At 43.5% G+C, this 21824-nt stretch overlaps 1 protein-coding gene and 1 long non-coding RNA gene across 2 annotated transcripts in view; one reads left to right on the top strand and one right to left on the bottom strand.

Annotated features, from left to right (window-relative positions):
- LOC139275542 (suppressor of tumorigenicity 14 protein homolog) overlaps positions 1 to 21824 on the bottom strand; it is a 272613-nt gene that overhangs the window by 233380 nt on the left and 17409 nt on the right. The window contains exons 3-6 of the mRNA XM_070892710.1: positions 10302 to 10429; positions 9136 to 9203; positions 7992 to 8188; positions 4402 to 4440 (exon numbers count right to left, since the gene is read on the bottom strand). Of these exons, the coding sequence (XP_070748811.1) occupies positions 4402 to 4440; positions 7992 to 8188; positions 9136 to 9203; positions 10302 to 10429 (432 nt within the window). The remainder of the gene's footprint in view (positions 1 to 4401; positions 4441 to 7991; positions 8189 to 9135; positions 9204 to 10301; positions 10430 to 21824) is intronic.
- Positions 11563 to 20677, top strand: LOC139276109 (uncharacterized). The gene is made up of 3 exons (XR_011595814.1): positions 11563 to 11606; positions 17941 to 18288; positions 20136 to 20677. It is a non-coding gene; the product is annotated as an uncharacterized lncRNA (long non-coding RNA).

The following is a 21824-nucleotide window of genomic DNA, read 5'->3' as shown; positions in this document are numbered from 1 at the left end:
AGATTTCAATGCCTGACAGCACATTAACAAAGTTTACATGAACATTCTATAAAACACTCAAGTGCCAACCCTTGTGTGTTGTTAGTTGGTAAGATTGCACTAGGATGAGGATGAGTGTGAGGGGTGGCTAGTTAGATGTGGATATGTAATATAGATAGAGAGGGATGGGTGGAGGTGCAAGGTACGTTGGTGTGAGAAGGATATGTAGGAGTAGGGTAGGGAAGGCAGAGTGATGGGAATGTGATGAGAGGCTCATGGGAAGGGAAGAAGACCTTCCTGCGTCCTTTGACTCCCATATGGAGGGAGTCATGGGACAGCCTGAGTGCAGCCCTGTGCTTTTGTGCAGTCATTATCAGTGCGCCTCCATGCTGTAGAACACTGACAGCACAAATGTCAAATTAAAGTTGGCCATGGTCCCTTTAAGGAAACCGGCTGATGATGCATCATCAAATGATGTCACCAGATCCGCTTCCTCTGATTGGCCAGGAAACACACTGGACGGGCTTAACAAGCCCAATCAAGGCAAATTCATTCTACCTTGCGGGATGGAGCCAGCAGTGGGGTCGGAACCCGCCACCGACATCGCCTGCCATTCACCTGCCGAGGTTAGTAAAATCATGGCCCACGTGTCCTTATTTTCAACTTTGCAGAATATATAGGTAAAAGGCTCAAATGATATCAGCAGTTTTTCTTGATTATTTTGTGTTTAAGCTGAAATTTTGAAGTGTTTTATCTTCTTGAGGTTTATCTTTGGTTGTTTATCTATTTATACGTGCATACAGATAAGTAGATAAAGGGTGAAAAAAATCTGTCCTTGGCCTTCTAAACTGTTCTAGTGGAGCTCAATGCAAGCTTGAGTAACAGCCCCACATCGTTCTACTAGGCACTTTACACCATTCTGGCCTGAACAAGAGTGATCCCAGAACTGAGGGGTTACACCCATCAGGAAAGACTTAACAGGCTGCGTTTTTTTTCCTCTGGAAAATAGAAGGCTGAGGGGTGACCTAATAGAGGTCTTTAAAATTATGAAGGGGTTTGATAGGTCGACGTAGAGAAGATGGGGTAGAAATTGCCCCCCCCCCCCCGCCCGAAATGAGGCGCTCCCACCCAGTTTCGATGGTTTTTAACCACTGTCGCGGTTCAGGTCGACTCTTTCGTGAAATTCTGCTGTGTTTTTTTTTGTTTTGATCTGAAAGTCGGTGTAAATGGGGCTGGTGACTACACTTGAGGGGCAAAGACATGGTGGTGACAGCAACTGAGGGGCGGAAGTTGGGGGCGGGGCAGGAGTCACCACCGCGATGATGTCATCACGGTGCTGCATCACCACGACGCTCCCCTTCACTTAAAGGGCAGAGCCTGCGTGATTTTTAAACTTCGGCCCACTGGGCCACCAGGGAGAGTTTTGGCCGGGCCAGCAGCCTGACACCCAAGAGGGGATGCCAGGCTGCCTGTTGGTGGCTTGGCCGAACCCAGGGGCATATTTGCCGGGCCGACATGGCAGTCGGCCGACAAAAAAAAACGCAGCGGCAGTGAGCCCTCCCCTTTAAGGGAAGCCGCACCACTGCTGCAGAAGGTCACAGCCTCACTGGACCACCGGGAAAAAGGTTGTTCTGGCACCGCTGGGCAGGCCGAAGATTTTCCGAGGGGAATGTCACCATCACGGGGTTAGATCAGCAGTGTGCGCGGTGATGACTGGCTGAACACCGATCAGCAGCAGCGGACTGGTAAGGGAAAGATCGGGGCACCACCGGGAAAATCCGGGAGGGCAATTGGGCTAGCAGCGGCCATTTCACCAAAAGTCAGCGGCCACTCCACTCCGCAGCGTGGCCACTGATTTGCGGTGGTGACAGGCCTTAAGGAAAGGGGCAATTTTGGTCCTGATGTTTCTTAAATATAAGATAGTCAGTAATAAATCCAATAAGGAATTCAAGAGAAATTTCTTTCCCAAACAGTGGTGACAATGTGTGACTTACTACCACATGGAATGGTTAAGGCAAATAGCATAGATGCACTTGAGGGGTAGCTAGATAAGAACATGAGGGAGAAAGGAATAGAAGGATATGTTGATAAGGTTAGATGAAGAGGGGTGGGAGGAGGCTCGTGTGGGAGCACAGACCAGTTGGGCCGAATAGCCTGTTTCTGTACTGCTAATTCTATGTAATTCTATGTAAAGATATGTTGATAGGGTGAGATGAAGTAAATAGAATGGCACACTTTTTAAAAAAAAAACTTTTAACATGTATTGCACTAAGCCACTATTTCAATAAAATTAAAAAAATGCGGTCTAAAAACTTAAATACAAAGTTACCTGAAAGATGTGTGTGTCCCTCGAATAAGTGCTGACAACGTCTCTGTCAGTCTGCTTTTCAGAGCGAGCTTAGATCCCAGCATTAAACTCAGCGCTGAGGCCGAAGTTAACAGAGAATGATGGTAAGTCATCGTGACGCATGCTCTCTTCATTTACATCTCCAGGGCCCTCACCAAATTAACAGCTACCGAGTCCCGTGCCAGACAAGGGTACTGGAGTGGCGGACGCCATTTTTCGCCACGATTCCAGCGCTAACGGGTGGTGGTAAGTAGTCCAATTTCTGGGCCTATGTATTTCCAGGAATTAATTTATTTGGCTAGAATCCATGATTATTAAAAATTGTACATGATGATGTGTTGTAATGAATGAGCACAAAGGTCTGCATTTTCTTAGTTCCTAAATGATAATATCTGAAATTTTAATAAAATTTGGAACCTATTTTCATAATAATTGTCTTGTCTAATGAATGTGGTTTCTTAGGTTTGTATAATCACTATTTGTTGTTCCCATTATTGTATAGTGGGATAATTCAATTGAAAGAACAGGGGTGTAGCATTACTTTTTTAAATAATGAAACCAACAATTATCAACATTTAAGGAGTATTAATTGGTGAAAATAATTGCAACTCAGTCACTGACATCAAAGCAGAGGTATTTGAACAAAATGTCGCCAGTACAACACAGCTAGTGGATTTGAGAGAGCGGCAGCGTTGCACTGTGTGGGCCAGCATGGTGAGCGAGCGCTGCTTCTGCATTTATATCACGCCTTACAGCCAATGAAGCACTTTAGAACTGTAGTCACTGTTGTAATGTACGAAACGTGGCAGCCAATCTACACAACAAGGTCCCACAAACAGCAATGTGATAATGACCAGATAATCTGTTTTTGCTATGTTGAATGAGGGATAAATATTGGCCAGGACACGGGGATAACTCCCCTGCTCTTCTTTGAAATAGTGCCACGGGATCTTTTACATCCATCTTAGAGAGCAAACGGGGCCTTGGTTTAACATCTCTTCCAAGAGACGGCACCTCAGACAGTGCAGCGCTCCCTCAGTACTGCCCCTCCGACAGTGTGGCACTCCCTCAATACTGCCCCTCCAACAGTGCAGCGCTCCCTCAGTACCGTCCCTCCGACAGTGCAATGGCCACTGACCCTCCCAATGCCTGCCCCCAACCAAGCCTCGGACCACCTACTATCAAGGGCGCTACCCAGCGCCGAGCCTGCGGCCAACATCTCGCCGTAGGCAACTATGTCCATATAGCAGTGTCTGGTCTCCAGTCGTCTTGGACCCCCTTGCCACTGGATCAAGACCTTGCTTAGCTAAACCCGTGTGGCAGCCGGTGTGCAACGACCACCCCATGTTAAAAGAACTCATGCACAGGCATCTTCCACTCTTCTAACATGAAGTTCAGGACCTGGAACGTCAGGACTTCCATGGACAACTCCAACAGTGACAGGCCGGAATGCCGCACTGCCATCATTGCCCGGGAACTTAGAAGCTTTGATCCACCTAAGAACTCATGTTGAGAGTGGAAGCAAGTCTTCCTCGATTCTGGGGGACTGCCTATGATGATGATGATGGTGCATGGAGAATTGCACTTAATGTTATAACTCCTGGTTTCATACACACAAAGAGGCACTAAAGGTTATGGGGACCAGTCATTAGGAGACTGATTAAAGAACTGCACAGCACAGGCACTGATGTCAAATTGCCTTATATGAAACAAAATATTGCAAGATAGAAATTGGTTCTTACAAATATATACCTTGCAGTATGTGTGGTACTAGCAGAAATTCAAATGTTTCATTAAACAGTTTTTTTTTATTGGCCTGAATACAAAAACAATTTATGGAAATAATTTTTAAAAAACTCTTAACCATCTTTATTGAAATAGCAAAAGATAAAACTAGATTACATTTGTAATTCTGTCAGCAATTTGAATTTTCCTGAGCTACATTCACTGCTGTGATAACAGACTATGTAATTACCAACTTTTTGCTGATCCTTTATCATCCTATTGACGCAGAAGTTTCAAGTTAAGCAGAAAGAAACATTGCCTACAATTTAGCCATTTAAAAGGTTGTGTACCTTCTTCAGAGAAGAGTGAATACTCGTCATGGTCTATTTCTATAAACAGAAATATTGGAATTAAAAGCATTAACAACAAATTTCAATATAGTGTGAAGTACCAAAATAAATGAACACTTCAAAACATATTTATTAGTAAGATCACTAATATTTCATATTTATAGGGTTGGGGGTTTTGCGTCAGCTAAAATCTTTAAAACTGCCAGAACCATTCAGTTCTGAAAACATGGTTCGATGTACACCACGTTGACCTCTGAAACATTTTACATATAAAAATAATTCAAAGTTAGCTTCAGACATTATGATTTAAAACACCAATCACATCATTGTTGAATACTCTGATAAACTGTTTTGAACTGGGAACAAAATACCTCTTTAAAGTAATATATTCTAAAGGCATGTTCATAATACAATGCAAGTTTAAACATTGTCTCTACCTCCACACAGTCTTCTTCACCCGAGAAAGAGGATCTAACGTGATAAGTACATGACACTGCTCATAGTGTTCTTCTTTGTTTATTCTATCTACATGTGCTGATTGCAAATGCAGATACAAGTCTCTGTCCCTACACCCCCAAAAATATGGGACCGAATTTGGAAGCTGCCCATTTCTCGGCGATCCCCGGATGGCACCTACCTTTTTCCCGCCCGCTGCCACCGGGTCCCATCGGGAGCCGCTTTCGGCTCCGTTGTGTGGGAGGCAGCATCAGTGGCAGGCAGCGGCAGTTGGCGGGCGGGAGTGGGAGTGAGCAGCCGGTGTCATCAGTGTGCAGCAGTTGGAGGCCTCTCCACTCGGGGATCTTCCGAGGGCCTCCAATGCGCATGCGCGAGACTTCACGGGGTTTTTTTTGTAGTTTTTCTCTTTGGACGTTCATTTCGTGGCCGTTTGAGGCTGATTGCTGTACTGCACATGCTCATAAAGGCACCTGTGAGCGAGAGTTGGAGGTTGTAGAGGAGCGAGAGTTGGAGGTTGTAGAGGAGCGAGAGTTGGAGGTTGTAGAGGAGCGAGAGTTGGAGGTTGTAGAGGAGCGAGAGTTGGAGGTTGTAGAGGAGCGAGAGTTGGAGGTTGTAGAGGAGCGAGAGTTGGAGGTTGTAGAGGAGCGAGAGTTGGAGGAATTGAGATGCACAGACTACTGAGCACCCATCTGTTTCATCATTGACAATGAGTGGCCAGAAACCAGCAATGAAGACTGGCAAAACCAGGCCCAGAACTCTCTCTGGTTTAATGAGGAGGAATTGGAGGAGCTACTAACAGAGGTGGAGCACAGGTACCAAGACCTCGCCCAAGATGGTCATGGCAAGCCTTCATCACCCCAATACCGATGCATTTGGAGGGAGATTGCTGAGACCGTGTCCGCAATGGGCAATGTTGAGCGGGATGGGGACCAATGCTGGAAACATTGGAACGATTTGGTGGCGGCAGTAAGAGTAAAAATATATTTGTCCCCTCCTCTGCAACATCAAAAGAGTTGTACGCCAGATGAGTGTGTGTGGGGGAGCATGAGCAAAGGGGCTAAAGGTCGCAACGTTTCTTAGTGCAGAAGAAAAACGCATCCCAGGCAGCAAGTCTGTGCACGTCTGCAGACATCCCGCTGCCCCTCCTGCACAAGCTCATCAGTAAGGGGCAGGGGAACGGGACGCCGTGGTGTAGGTGGGGCGAGGAAGAGGAGCTTGGGCATGGCTTCTAGGTGGGGGAAGAAGGGCGGTGGTGCCTGGTAGAGGGGTGGGTTTTGGTGGTGTAAATGTTTGTAAATATAGTAATGTTATGTAACCTTTGTTATTGTGCACTTGTAAATACACTCACATTGTTGACCCGCACTTGGTAAGTGTCTGATTGTAACGTCATGTGTGGTGCCTTGTGAGATGATCTGTCCCTCAGGTCATCTGCTTTATCAGGAATATCTTCCCATTTACATATGACTGCAGGGTCATCAGGCCATTGCAAAATGCTTTATGTGCTCTGCAGGTTATTCGATGTGTCAGATTAATTACATCTCTCAATAGACTTACGTCCATCACCACAACAAGGTACGCTGGGTACAGGTCTTTTGTGATGAATCAGATCATATTTTATGAAGTAGTTTCCTTGCAGTACAAAAAAAGACCTATTAACAAGGCGATAGTGACAGTCTAGTCATTGAAACCTCAACGGTAGGCCACTGAGTCACTGCGGCGCTTGTCTCTTGCTGTGTTCCATTGACTATAGTCCTTCCTCAGTTTGGTCTGTAATCGCGCTGTCCCCGGTCGAATAGCTGTGACTTTATACCCTTATCCTCCCTCATCATGGGCAGTCCCTCGAAACAAGGATAACTTGCTTCCACGCCGAAAAGGGATGTGTTCACAGGTGTTTCAATGAAAGACCTAATATTCCGGATCCAGAACGACATCTTGAAGGGTGGAAGATGCCTGTGCATGGATTTTGTTTAAACGTGTGGTGGCCATTGCACCCCAGCCACCACACGGGTTTGACAGAGCTAGGTCTTGGTCCAGTGGCAAGGATTAACTAACACGACTGGAAACCAGCTCTGCTGCACAGACCTAGTGCGCACACATATCACAGTGTGGGTTGGCCCATGCTGCCCCTGGGCCCTGAACTCTCGCCTCTCCTGGGCCCCGATCACATCCCTCTATGAACTCTTGCCGCTCCTTCGCCCCGACCTCCCCGCTCCTGCTGTACCTGCCCACATTGCAGTCAGCCGTCGCCCTCCTGCAGCAGCACGCGCTGCTTCCTGAAGTGGTATGCCACCGCACGCTGCTCCCTCTAATGGCCCCGGCTTGCTGATGGTTTTGAAGGCCAGGACCGTGCCGATTTCCGGGCCGGGTCGCCGCACGCTGCTCCCTCAAATTTTCCTCCCATACAAATGTTGTCAGAGTCTGCAGCTGTCTCAGGCTGACAACCCTAACCGTCTCCCCCTCTATGTGATAGGTAGTGCTTCCCTGAGAACTTCTTGAAGGACTGTGTCACTGAATTAATTAATCAGTTTGGATGGACAAAATGTGACTTTTCACTTATTCATAATTATTTTGCCTTCGCCATTGGGCTTCTCAATGAAAGTCTTTCAGCAAGATCAAAGAAAAAAGTTTCCATCAGCTTAGACACATTTCAGATGCTTTTATCACATCCAAATTAAACATGACCATCAGCAAGAAAGTAAAGCAACATCCACCTAACTTTTTTCCAGCAGTCCCAGTGATGATGGTCCAGCATCTGCACCATAGCCGTGATGTGCAGCGCTGCAGCACTCGGAGCCCTTCTCCCTGCCGTCCGACTCACAGCCAGGTCAGACCTGCTTTTTGTGAGCAGACCTTCTGGTGGGCAGCAGCTCAATCTGAGGACATCATCCCTGACCCAAATGGCTGATTTGGAGCATCCAGCATGGGCGGATCTGTCTGCGACCAATCTCGCGCCAGGCGGAACCTGGACGGCAGATGGGCGGTTCCGGGTGAATCGGCCAAAAAACATACGTTACCAGCGGATCGGCGGCGGCTGCGGGCGCTATCTGCACCAAATTCGGCCCCATAAGTTTATGAAAAATAACTTGCATCCCGTTTTTAATTATGAGATCTAATTTTATAGGAAAACTTCATACCATAAATGTTAATGGAATTAATGTCTACAGAGTACTCTCCCAGGTGTTCTGTAGCAGTGCTAAATTCAGTTGTTTTCGTCAGGTTGTTATTCAATACCTCAACCACATCATCTGCATGAAGGATTTTGCTGTCTTCTAGGAGTCTGTTTTTCCCCACAGAGAATGTAATCATAAAGTAAGCTAAGACACTTCCTTCACTGTGAAAAAGATACACTGTAAGTTCCATTAGAAAACCCACATTGCACAATGTAAAACTTTTGCGTCTATAATCTATACAACATCTCAAAAAACTATTCATCCTTTCATGCAGAGTGAGAATTGTTTACTTGTGGAAAGTATTAGTAACACTACTGTTACTCAAACTTAAAGCACTTCTCATACCAACTCAATTATTGATTTTTTTTTACAAGTTCATAAAAAATCTTTTGTCTCAAAAATCTACACAATATAAAGCTTATAATCGGAGTAGTTTAAAACTGCTGTTAGTACACTTTAAAAGGCAAATCGGAAGGAATATTCTCCGTGTCCTTGTTGATTAACTGCAAATAACCTTTGATGGCAGAATGAAAGAAAAATGTCAACCTTGGTTTTAGTTAACCTCCATAAACTTCATAGAAACATAGAAAATAGGTGCAGGAGTAGGCCATTCGGCCCTTCTTGCCTGCACCGCCATTCAATGAGTTCATGGCTGAACATGCAACTTCAGCTCATCCAAAACTCTCTGGTCCATATCCTTTCCTGCACAAGTCCCAATAGACCTCCACAGCCTTCCTCACTGATCTATATTAGCTCCCAGACCTCTAACACCTGACATTTAGAATGTTTATCCTTGTGTTTACATTAGGATTTCAATTACTTTTTGTTGAAAGCAATCCTTTGTCGTCCAAGAATGAAAGGATAATAATTATTAGTGATTAATGTCATCAATAAACTACAAAGCCCCAGAATTTTAACTATATATTTGTGCATATTCAATACATTATGATCCCAGCTCTGAGTTTCAGTGAAGGGAATGCACCATTTGCAGATTGTTTCTATCATCTGTTCAGAGATTTATAACAAATTAACATTTAAAAAATCTAAAGCTGCTTTTAACTTGAGGGGAAAACCAGCTTACAAGAACATTTAAGAATTGGATTCCTACCTGAAGGACATGACGTTGATACTGACAAAGCGTTGTGCCAATTGTGATCCTCTAAATATCTCAGCCAACTGCCAAACACAAAATAAAACAAACCAAAGCTATAAATTGGATACTGCTGACCATCTTTAATTCCACTTCAGTTATTTCTAAGTAACCAACTTAGAACCTAGCTATGACAGAGTTGCTATTTTTTCATGCTAATGAGAATTGTATTAACAACATATTTATTATCTCCTTTTTCTTCATCATAAAATCTGTTTGCTGACAGGAAGGAAAGGGATAATGTGGCAATTAAAATGTAACGGAATATATTCAGGATTTGATTATTATAGCCTAGAGTTTTTGCACTAGCTTGTGCTGTTGAGGAAATTGGCCAAACCAGCGTAAAAGATTGAGGAATTTCAAACATAAATAATGTCGAGCATAAATTGAGTTTCTGCGATCTTTAACGCTGATTTACAAAACAATGCGCTGGAAGCTGGCCCCACCCACAAAACTAGCCACGCCCCAGATCGAAATAATGAGCCTGGTGTGTTTCCCCCTCCTCGCCAGTTTGCGATCATTCAAGGAGGCTCTTCACATTAAGTTTGTTTTTTGGGGTGCAAAGGCACCAGTAGGCATGTTTTTAAAGATTAAAAAATATTTAATTTACTAAGAAACTGACTAGTGTACACCAATGAAACTAGTAAATGGTCCAATATAGTTTTTTAAGTCATTTTCAGTGATTTAAAATCAGGCTCTCATAGGTGGTGACACTCTTATTAAACCCATTCTCAGCTGCATTCATCAAACTGCACCAGGTTAAATACAACAACGAATATTTTTTAATGCAAGGAGAAAAATAAACAATGATGTTCTGCTATGCTGCCCGATTGTGCTAGTTCATGGATGATTTTATGTTTGTTATTATGCAAATGAGTTTGGGCGGAAACTTGAACCATAACTTCACTTCACTTTGGAAAAACAGCACAAATTGAAGCACAATTTACGCCCAAATTACGGATTGAGTGGAATCCAAAGCGGAACTCTACCTCACTGAATTTTTAATTATTTTTCAATGTTACTATTCTCATTTGTAGCTGCATAACTTCTTGTTGCTCTTTAAAGTGGGTTGTGCCTGTGAATGAAAAAACTATACACACCATGCATGACAGAATGTTACTTACTGGTTCCTCGACCTGACTGGCTAAGAAAATGAACTCAGTGGATCTGCTGTCTGTTAATGCAGAGCTGAAGAAGGCATTTACCAGATGCACCGAACCACTGAAGTAAACTCTTCCATTTGGAATCTCATCTGTTGGAGTTGTTAGGAGACAGAAAATTAACACAAACTATTGCAACATTCAGAAGCTGGGTGAGTGAAAAGCTTATTTTATCTTGACTAATAGGATAAGAAATGCAATCAACACAGCTCTACTGCAAGTGACAATTAAAAAAAATATTAGAAATATGTAAACAATGCTCCAAAAGTAGGAACCAAAACAGTTTCAGAACATGTTACAAAAATTATTCCAAAAATTATCACAATATCATGAGGCTAACGCACACACGGTTAATACCATTATGAAATAAAGGGGCCTTGTCTAACAAAGAATACCATGAAGGAATGTATTTTAGTTCTACTTTATTGCTTTATTTAGACAAAATACATTTGCACTATTTTTATATTTAAATTATTTGGCATTGCATTAAGGCTGTCAGTTTTGACTTTACCGGTATTTGACAGGATTCTGCAATTCAGAGAAATGAATTTACGAGTTGCATACAGTAAGAAACCAGTAGCATATTTAAAAGATACAGTTACCTTGAAACATTGATTCCACTATATCTTTTAATTTTAATTTTAAAGACCATACACACTCTAATAGAATTTTAAAGGGGTGCAAGAACAGAGCGACCTGGGGGTGCTTGGGCACAAACCTTTGAAGGTGGCAGAACAGGTTAACAAAACAAAGCAGTTAATAAAGCAAATGGAATCCTGGGCTTTACAGATAGAGGCATAGAGCTAGATTTTTGGTTTTCAGCGAAAAAGATAATTCTATGCCAAAATTACCGTTTTTGCTGCGCTACCGTTTTCAGGCCTAACTTTTGGACTTCTGCGCCATCGGTAAAATCGGCGTTGCACGTAGATTTGCGGCACAAACTGCAAGTTTCAGCAACTTGAGGCCGGTTGCACTGCAAGAGAGGCCTTTGGGGGGGGGGAAATGAACTTTGCAGAAAATAGAAAAAAAAACATTCACAAAACATTCAAAAAACACTTATAAATCGCTGCAAAATAATTACAAAATAAAAACTTTTACTTACCTTTTTGCAGGTCTTCACACTTACCGCTGCTCGAAGGGCTGTACAGACAGGTTTGACACAATCAGTATTGTGGGCGTGACGTACGGGACCCGACGGAGCCGAAAGTACGACGGTAACGCAATCCACGGTGTTGCACATCGTTTCACGGCGCGCTCCTCTCCCCAGCGGTATGTGAAAGCGCCGCCGTAAAGAAGTCATTGAGGATTCCGTCGACCTGGTTTTCGCTGCAGAGAGTCAAATCACGGCGAAAACCGGTCGCAAAGTCAGCCAAAATCTAGCCGATAGAGTACAAAAGCCAGGAAGTTATGCTAAACCGATACAAAGACTAGGTCGAGCCCAGCTACAGTATTGTTTCCAATTCTGGGCACCACACTTTAGGAAGGACATGAAGGCTTTGAGGAGACTACAGAAGAGACTTATTAGAATGGCTCTAGGAATGAGGGAATACAGTTACGTGATAGACTGGAGAAGCTGGGGTTGTTCTCCTTGGAGCAGAGAAGGCTAAAAGGAGATTTGATAGAGGTGTTTATTTACCCTATCTAAATCCTTCATGATTTTAAAGAGAAACTGTTTCCAATAGCTGAGGCGTTGATTCGAGAGGGCACAGATTTGAGGTGATTGGTAAAAGAACTGAAGGCGAAATGAGAAACTTTTTTACGCAACAAGTAGTTAGGACTTGGAATGCAATGCCTGAAAGGGTGGTGGATACAGATTTATTAGTAGCCTTCAAATGGAAATTGGATAAATACTTGAAGGAGAAAAAATTGCAGGAATGTGGTGAAAGAGTGGGTGAGTGGGACTAACTGGATTGCTTTTCAAAAGTGCTGACGTAGACTTGATGGGCCAAATGGCCTCCTTCTGTACTGTACTATTCTGTGATTTTATGATACAATTAATCAAAATTGAAAACTATTTTCTTGCATTGAGGAAAATGAGCATGAACATAAAATAATGCAATGATTTTAAACAAAACCAAGTATTTAATTACAAATGCAAATTAATTATAGTAAAAGTTTTAACTCGTTAAATGGAAGCATATGCAGTTAATTTTCCCCATGGTTATCTTGTAAAACTCCACTAATTTAAGTAAGACTTTAGGATAAAGCATCACCATCAGAGTCCTCTTCAGGATGTTATTAAAAGAATCTGGTGGGATTGAATATTCATAAAGCAACAGTGCTAGATGGAATGGATCCAGAAAAGGAAATTAAGGTAGAAGTAAGGAAAGTTTTCACAGTTCATTAAATACAAGGGTACTACCAGAAGACTGGAAAATAACTTAACGATTCAATTTTTTTTTAAGTTTAAAGTTTAAACCAGGAGAATTATGAACCTGCGAGCTTTCCATCTATAGTTGAAAAAATACTGGAATTTATTCAAAAGTATTCAAATAACAAAATAAAAGCAATAATTCCAAGCCATCGAGGTATTTTGGAAGGCAACTCATGCCAAGCAAATGTATTATAATACATAGAGGACGTAACACCATTGGTTGATAATGATGATATTGTGGTTGAGTTTATATGACTTGACTTTCAGAAACGATTGATGTGCCTCCGAATAGACTTCTGGGTGGAGTGAAAGCTATTTAGATAAGCAAAGGTTTTGTAAATTGGATAATAAATTGGCTGAATAATAGAAAAGTAATGGCAGCCAGATGTTAATTAGGCTGCAGTTGGAATATTGTGCACAAGTTTCAGCACACTAGTGTAGTATGATAAAATAAATAGAAAAGATTCTCTTGGATGTTCCTAGCGATCAGTGATTGCAATTATGAGGAGAGGTTTAAAGAGTAAGGGACTTTGCACTAGAGCTGAGAATGAAGGGTAACCTGCATCTTGCCAGATTCTGTCTCAAGTGTTGCATTTAACAAAGTTCTCTGCTGCAACAACTTTAGGCAATATCTCAGGTTTGCTTGCACATTTTTAATAGTTTTTTCCCTTGGAGTGCTCAGTTACGGGCTTGAGATATTGAGAGTTTGTTAGAGGAGTCAATTGGAAAAATTGTTTCTGTTTCTGCTTATTGTCAAGGAAGATATGTTGTGTGAACAAGCTGCAAGGAAACACAGGCATAGAATCTAGAAATTAAACATATTTTTGCTCCAGAGTTTCAGAATTTTGCTTCAATAACATAGAATTACCTAGAAATTATATCACAGAAACAGATCATTCATTCCAATTGGTCAGGATTTATGCTTCACATGAGCGTCCTCCCTCCCTACTTCATCTAATCTCAACTTGATGCTGCCCCTCACCCAATTTTCCTTCCCAATATGTCTTCCACATAGAAACATGGAAAATAGGTGCACGAGTAGGCTATTCGGCCCTTCGAGCATGCACCACCATTCAGTATCATGGCTGATCATTCCCTCAGTGCCCCTTTCCTGCTTTCTCTCCATACCCTTGATCCCTTTAGCTGTAAATGCCATATCAAACTCCCTTTTGAATATATCCAATGAACTGGCATCAACAACACTCTGCGATAGGGAATTCCACAGGTTAACAACTCTGAGTGAAGACATTTCTCCTCATCTCAGTCCTAAATGGCCTACCCCTTATCCTAAGACTGTGTCCTCTAGTTCTGGACTTCCCCAACATCGGGAACATTCTTCCCGCATCTAACCTGTCCAGTCCCGTCAGAATCTTATACGTTTCTATGAGATCCCCTCTCATCCTTCTAAACTCCAGTGTATAAAAGCCCAATTGATCCAGTCTCTCCTCATATGTCAGTCCAGCCATCCCTGGAATCAGTCTGGTGAACCTTCGCTGCACTCCCTCAATAGCAAGAACGTCCTTCCTCAGATTAGGAGACCAAGTGAGGTCTCACCAAGGGCCTGTACAACTGCAGTAAGACCTCCCTGCTCCTATACTCAAATCCCCTAGCTATAAAGGCCAACATATCATTTGCGTTCTTCACCGCCTGCTGTACTTGCATGCCAACTTTCAATGACTGATGAACCATGACACCCAGGTCTCGTTGCACCTCCCCTTTTCCTAATCTGCCGGCATTCAGATAATATTCTGCCTTTGTGTTTTTTCCCCCAAAGTGGATAACCTCACATTTATCCACATTATACAGCATCTGCCATGCATTTGCCCACTCACCTAACCTGTCCAAGTCACCCTGCAGCCTCTTAGCATCCTCCTCACAGCTCACATTGCCACCCAGTTTAGTGTCATCTGCAAATTTGGAGATATTACACTCAATTCCTTCATCTAAATCATTAATGTATATTGTAAAGAGCTGGGGTCCCAGCACTGAGCCCTGCAGCACCCCACTAGTCACTGCCTGCCATTCTGAAAAGGACCTGTTTATCCCGACTCTCTGCTTCCTGTCTGCCAACCAGTTCTCTATCCACGTCAGTACATTACCGTAAATACCATGTGCTTTGATTTTTGCACACCAATCTCTTGTCAAAAGCCTTTTGAAAGTCCAAATACACCACATCCACTGGTTCTCCCTTGTCCACTCTGCCAGTTACATCCTCAAAAAATTCCAGAAGATTCGTCAATCATGATTTCCCTTTCATAAATCCATGCTGACTTGGACCGATCCTTTCACTGCTTTCCAGATGCATTGCTATTTCATCCTTAATGACTGATTCCAACATTTTCCCCACTACTGATGTCAGGCTAACCGGTCTATAATTACCTGTTTTCTCTCTCCCTCCTTTTTTAAAAAGTGGTGTTACATTAGCTACCCTCCAGTCCATAGGAACTGATCTAGAGTTGATAGACTGTTGGAAAATGATCACCAATGCATCCACTATTTCTAGGGTCACTTCCTTAAGTACTCTGGGATGCAGACTATCAGGCCCTGGGGATTTATTGGCCTTCAATCCCATCAATTTCCTTAACACAATTTCCCGCCTAATAAGGATATCTTTCAGTTCCTCCTTCTCACTAGACCCTCTGTCGCCTAGTACATCCAGAAGGTTATTTGTGTCTTCCTTCGTGAAGACAGAACCAAAGTATTTGTTCAATTGGTCTGCCATTTCTTTGTTCCCAATTACAAATTCACCTGAATCCGACTGCAAGGGACCTACGTTTGTCTTCACTAATCTTTTTCTCTTCACATATCTATAGAAGCTTTTGCAGTCAGTTTTTATGTTCCCGGCAAGCTTCCTCTCGTACTCTATTTTCCCCTTCTGAATTAAACCCTTTGTCCTCCTCTGCTGAATTCTAAATTTCTCCCAATTCTCAGGTTTGCTGCTTTTTCTGGCCAATTTATATGCCTCTTCTTTGGATTTAACACTATCCTTAATTTCCCTTGTTAGCTACAGTTGAACCACCTTCCCTGTTTTACTTTTACTCCAGACAGGGATGTACAATTGTTCAAGTTCATCCATGTGATCCTTAAATGTTTGCCATTGCCTATCCACCGTCAACCCTTTTAGTATCATTTGGCAGTCTATTCTAGCCAATTCATGCCTCATACTGTCGAAGTTACCTTTCCTTAAGTTCAGGACCCTAGTTTCTGAATTAACTGGGTCACTCTCCATTTTAATAAAGAATTCTACCATATTATGGTCACTCTTCCGCAAAGGGCCTTGCACAACAAGATTGCTAATTAGTCCCTTCTCATTACACATCACCCAGTCTCGGATGGCCAGCTCTCTAGTTGGTTCCTCGACATATTGGTCTAGAAAACCATCCCTAATACACTCCAGGAAATCCTCCTCCACCAGTTTGCTACCAGTTTGGTTAGCTCAGTCAATATGTAGATTAAAGTCGCCCATGATAACTGCTGTACCTTTATTGCACACATCCTTTATTTCTTGTTTGATGTTGTCCCCAACCTCACTACTACTGTTTGGTGGTCTGTACACAACTCCCACTAGTGTTTTCTGCCCTTTGGTATTCCGCAGCTCCACCCATACCGATTTCACATCATCCAAGCTAATGTCCCTCCTTACTATTGCATTAATTTTCTCTTTAACTAGCAATGCCACCCCGCCGCCTTTTCCTTTCTGTCTATCCTTCCTAAATGTTGAATACCCCTGGATGTTGAGTTCCCAGCCTTGGTCACCCTGGAGCCATGTCTCCATGATGCCAATTACATCATACCCGTTAACTGCTATCTGCGCAATTAATTCGTCCATCTTATTCCGAATACTCCTCGCATTGAGGCACAGAGCCTTCAGGCTTGTCTTTTTAACACACTTTGCCCCTTTAGAATTTTGCTGTAAAGTTGCCGGTTTTGTTTTTTGCCTCTGGTTTCTCTGCCCTCCACTTTTACTTTTCTCCTTTCTATCTTTTGCTTCTGCCTCCATTTTATTTCCCTCTGTCTCCCTGCATAGGTTCCCATCCCCCTGCCATATTAGTTTAACTCCTACCCAACAGCACGAGCAAACACTCCCCTCGGATATTGGTTCCGGTCCTGCCCAGGTGCAGACCGTCTGGTTTGTACTGGTCCCACCTCCCCCAGAACCAGTTCCAATATCCCAGGAATTTGAATCCCTCCCTTCTGCAACACTCCTCAAGCCATGTATTCATCTGAGCTATCCTGCGATTCCTACTCTGGCTAGCACGTGGCACTGGTAGCAATCCTGAGATTACTACTTTTGAGGTACTTTTTAAATTTAGCTCCTAATTCACTAAATTCGTCTCAAAGGAACTCGTCCCATTTTTTACCTGTATCGTTGGTTCCTATATGCACCACGACAACTGGCTGTTCACCCTCCCTTTTCAGAATGTCCTGCACCTGCTCCGAGACATCCTTGACCCTTGCACCAGGGAGACAACATACCATCCTGGAGTCTCAGTTGCGGCCGCAGAAATGTCTATCTAGTCCCCTTACAATCGAATTCCCTATCACTATAGCTCTCCCACTCTTTTTCCTGCCCTCCTGTGCAGCAGAGCCACCCACGGTGCTTTGAACTTGGCTGCTGCTGCCCTCCCCTGATAAGTCATCCCCCTCAACAGGACCCAAAGCGGTGTATCTCTTTTGCAGGGGTATGACTGCAGGGGACCCCTGCACTACCTTCCTATCACTGCTCTTCCTGTTGGTCACCCATTCTCTATCTGGCTGTGTACCCATTACCTGCGGTAAGACTAACTTGCTAAACTTTGTCGAACGTCTTTTGGAAATGCATGTACACCACGTCATCCGCACTGCCCTCATCAACCCTCTCTGTTTCCTCATCAACTGGAGCCAACGCCGATAAACATCACAAACAGCTCAGATTAAAACAGAAGAACATTTTGGTTCGTCACACTGGTTAATTGTTATTCCGAGACAAACTGCAACTTAATCTCAGCTGCTCAGTTAGATGTGATGTTTTACAGCTTGGATTTTATTTTCTTGTCTAGGCTTATAAAGCACTCATTTAAGTGAGTTTCACTCGACTGTTTATTTTATTTCAAGCTTTCGACGATAGATCCTATCCAGAATTTTCTTTTTGCTCAGGCAAAAACCTGATCTGAATAATGGAGGAGTGCAATTCGTACCTGCCAAAAGTCAAGTGGGTTGGCCCAGTCACATTTTCCTTTTATTTTGCAGATGAACTTCCAGTGACAGTACTGCCTCTGATTGGAAGCTCACCATTTGGTGTGTGGCAATTAACGGCCTTCAGCAACTTTTTGGGGCCACTCCAACAATAACTGATATGGTAACGTTACTTCCAGTTACTTACTGCAGGAATCTCTGCAAGGTCTGCAGAGGGCTGAAAAGCCTCCTCTTCAGTAAGGAAACAGTGGATGTGCTTCTCTGTGAACTATTTGATTTGAAGACACAGGTGCAAAGGAGAGTGACACAGTTGAACTGGCAAAAGGTAGCCAGGACACTGAGTGCCAATAGTACCACATCATATACCACCCAGAACCAAAAAGTCCAATGACTTTACCAGAGGTAAGAGAGTTCAGCAGCACCCGGTGGGCAAATCATGTTTAACCAACTTTGATGAGGAAACAGAGAGGGTTGATGAGGGCAGTGCGGATGACGTGGTGTATATGCATTTCCAAAAGACGTTCGACAAAGTGCCACATAATAGACTTGTCAGTAAAGCTGAAGCCCATGAAATAAAAGGGACAGTGGCAGCAGGGATAAGAAACTGGCTAAGTGACAGGAAACAGAGAGTAGCGGTGAATGGTTGTTTTTCGGACTGGAGGAAGGTATACAGTGGCATTCCCCAGGGGTCGGTACTAGGACCACTGCTTTTCTTGATCTATATTAATAATTTGGACTTGGGTGTACAGGGCATAATTTTAAAATTGGCAGATGACATAAAACCTGGAAGTATAGTGAACAGTGAGGAGGATAGTGATAGACTTCAAGAGGACATAGACAGGCTGGTGGAATGGGTGGACACGTGGCAGATGAAATTTAACGCAGAAGAGTGCAAAGTGATACATTTTGTTAGAAAGAATGAGGAGAGGAAATATAAACTAAAGGGTACAATCCTAAAGTGGGTGCATGAACAGAGACCTAGGGATATATGTGCACAAATCATTGAAGGTGGTAGGGCGGGTTGAGAAAGCAGTTAAAAAAGCATACGGGATCTTGGGCTTCATGAATAGAGGTATAGAGTACAAGGAAATGATGATGAACTTGTATAAAATACTGGTTCAGCCTCAACTGGAGTATTGTGTCCAATTCTGGGCACCGAACTTTAGGAAGGATGTGAAGACCTGAAGAGAGGCTGCAGAAAAGATTTACGAGAATGATTCCAGGGATAAGGGACTTCAGTTACATGGATCGACTGGAGAAGCTGGGGTTGTTCTCCTTAGAACAGAAAATACTAAGAAGAAATTTGATAGAGGTGTTCATAAACATGAGGGATCTGGACAGAGTAGACAGCGAGAAACTGTTCCCATTGGCAGAAGGGTCGAGAGCCAGAGGACACAGATTTAAAGTGATTGTCAAAAAAACTAAAGGTGACGTAAGAAAAAGCTTTTATATGTAGTAAGTGGTTAGAATTTGGAATGCACTGCATGAAACAGTGGTGGAGACAGACTCAATCATGTCTTTCAAAAGCGAGTTGAATAAATGTCTGAAGGAAAAAAATGCAGGGCTATGGAGAAAGGGCGGGGCAGTGTGACTAACTGAAGTGCTCTTGCAGAGAGCCGGCATGGGCTTAACAGGCCAAATGGCCGCCTTCTATGCTGTAACCATTTGATGATTCTAATGTCAGCCACCTAGAGAGACCTCGCCTCACTATCTGCTAAACTGAGAGAATTGCTTATTACCAATGCCCAAGAGACAGCTTTGTGACCTTTACAACCCCAGCCTTCACCTGAAAGTATTCCTTTTACGTAGGATTACATAGGATATACGGCACAGAAACAGGCCATTCGGCTGAACCAGTCCATGCCAGCATTTATGCTCTATTCAAGCCTTCTCCAGTCTTTAATCATCTAACTCTGTCAGCATAACCCTCTTTTCCCTTCTCCCTCATATGCTTATCTAGTCTCCCCTTAAATGCATCTATACTATTTGCTTCAACTATTCCCAGTGTAGTGAATTCCACATTCTCACGACTCTGGGTAAAGAAGTTTCTTCTGAATTCGCTATTTGATTTCCTGATGACTATCTTGTATGGATGTCCTCAGTGTTGTATGCCATCACTCCACTAAAAGCCTGACATGGCCTCAAATTACACAGTGCATGCACCTGCCATCACACCAATTATAGGCTATTTGCTGACACTTGCATACTGTCACGGTCCCCAATGATGAATTTTCTCTGTTTTTTTTCAGGGAGAAGCTGGCTCATAATAGGACAAGAAATGCCTTAGGTGGGGCCCCACCCAACCTTCACCCTTTCAGGCTACATGAGAAGGAAAGTTTGGAGGTCTTCGAGAGAGAAGCACTAGAGGGATTAGAAGATAGGTACGTTGGAGGGCAAGTTGCCAGCTGGAAGTTCATCTGGACATTCTGCTTATCTTCCATCTTATCCATCCCAGAGGGCTGTGGAAGCTCAAATGTTGAGTATATTCAAGACAGAGATTGATAGATTTTTGGATATTAAGGGAATCAAGGGATATGGGGATAGTGCAGGCAAGCGGAGTTGAGGTAGAAGATCAGCCATAATCTCATTTAATTGTGGAGCAGACTCGAGGGGCCAAATGGCCTACTCCTGCTCCTATTTCTTATGTCCTTGTCATGTATGTATTCTTAGGGTTAGTAGCCACCAGGTGGCGCCTGTGTCGGAAGTCATTGGGCTGTACGCACGTGTGCACAGTCCAGGCAAGCCATCATGTAATGTGAGCACTTTGGGCCCTAATAAAGCAGAGCCAGATTTGTACCTGTGTTAGTCTACCGTATTCAGTCTATCGAGTTATTACATGCATAACATTTGGCGACAAGGTAACTTAAGAACCTTCGCATGCAAAAATGAGCACAATTGGAATGCTGGAGAGATTCGTGGAAGGAGAGGACTGGACAGATTTTGTAGCTCGCCTGGACCAGCATTTCATGGCAAACAAAATGGAGAAACCCACTGTCGCAGTTAGGTGCAGGGCGGTCTTCTTTTGCGGTCCGAAAATCTATGGACTCAAAGAATCTTCTCTTGCCTGCAAGTCCAACGGGCAAGGACTATGAGGAATTGTGTTCTCTGGTACGTGACCATCTCAAACCAGAAGGCATCATCATCTCACGATATTGATTCTACTAGCACGTTCGTTCTGAGGGTCAGGATGTGTTGGAATTCGTTGCCGACCTAAGACACCCAGAGAGTGGTGAACCTGTGGAATTCTCTACCACAGAAAGTTGTTGAGGCCAATTCACTAAATATATTCAAAAAGGAGTTAGATGTAGTCCTTACTACTAGGGGGATCAAGGGGTATGGCGAGAAAGCAGGAATGGGGTACTGAAGTTGCATGTTCAGCCATGAGCTCATTGAATGGCAGTGCAGGCTTGAAGGGCCGAATGGCCTACTCCTGCATCTATTTTTTATGTTTCTATGTTACGTCTAGCTGGACCATGTAAGTTCGAAAAAGCGTTGGGAGACCTGCTGCGGGACTTCTTTGTAATCAACATCAACCATGAGGTGATCCTGCGTAAGCTACTGGCGGCAGAAATGCTGGACTTGAGCAAGGCCATCACGCTTGCCCAGGCATGCATGACAACGGACAAACACTTAAAGCAGATATCATCGGAAAATCGGAACTCGGCAAGTACTGTAAAACAAGATTGTATCGTCGTTTGGCAGAGCTGCATATGGCAAGGCCTACTCAACTGCGTGTGCGAAACCTGTGGCTGGCCAAAGTCCGCCAACGGGAATGAATCCGATTTCACAGTGTTGGCGTTGTGGGGGCAATCATCGGCCTCATCAGTGTCGGTTTAAACAGCACATTTGTAAAGGCTGTATGAGATTGGGGCATCTCCAGCACATGTGTCCACAACTGAGCAAGCATGTTGCGACACACCAAGTGGAGGATGATGACC

This window comes from Pristiophorus japonicus, chromosome 11, assembly GCF_044704955.1.
Source record: "Pristiophorus japonicus isolate sPriJap1 chromosome 11, sPriJap1.hap1, whole genome shotgun sequence".
Classification (NCBI taxonomy): domain Eukaryota; kingdom Metazoa; phylum Chordata; class Chondrichthyes; family Pristiophoridae; genus Pristiophorus; species Pristiophorus japonicus.
Note: the sequence above shows the minus strand (reverse complement) of the source record. Positions and strands in the feature narration are given on the sequence as shown.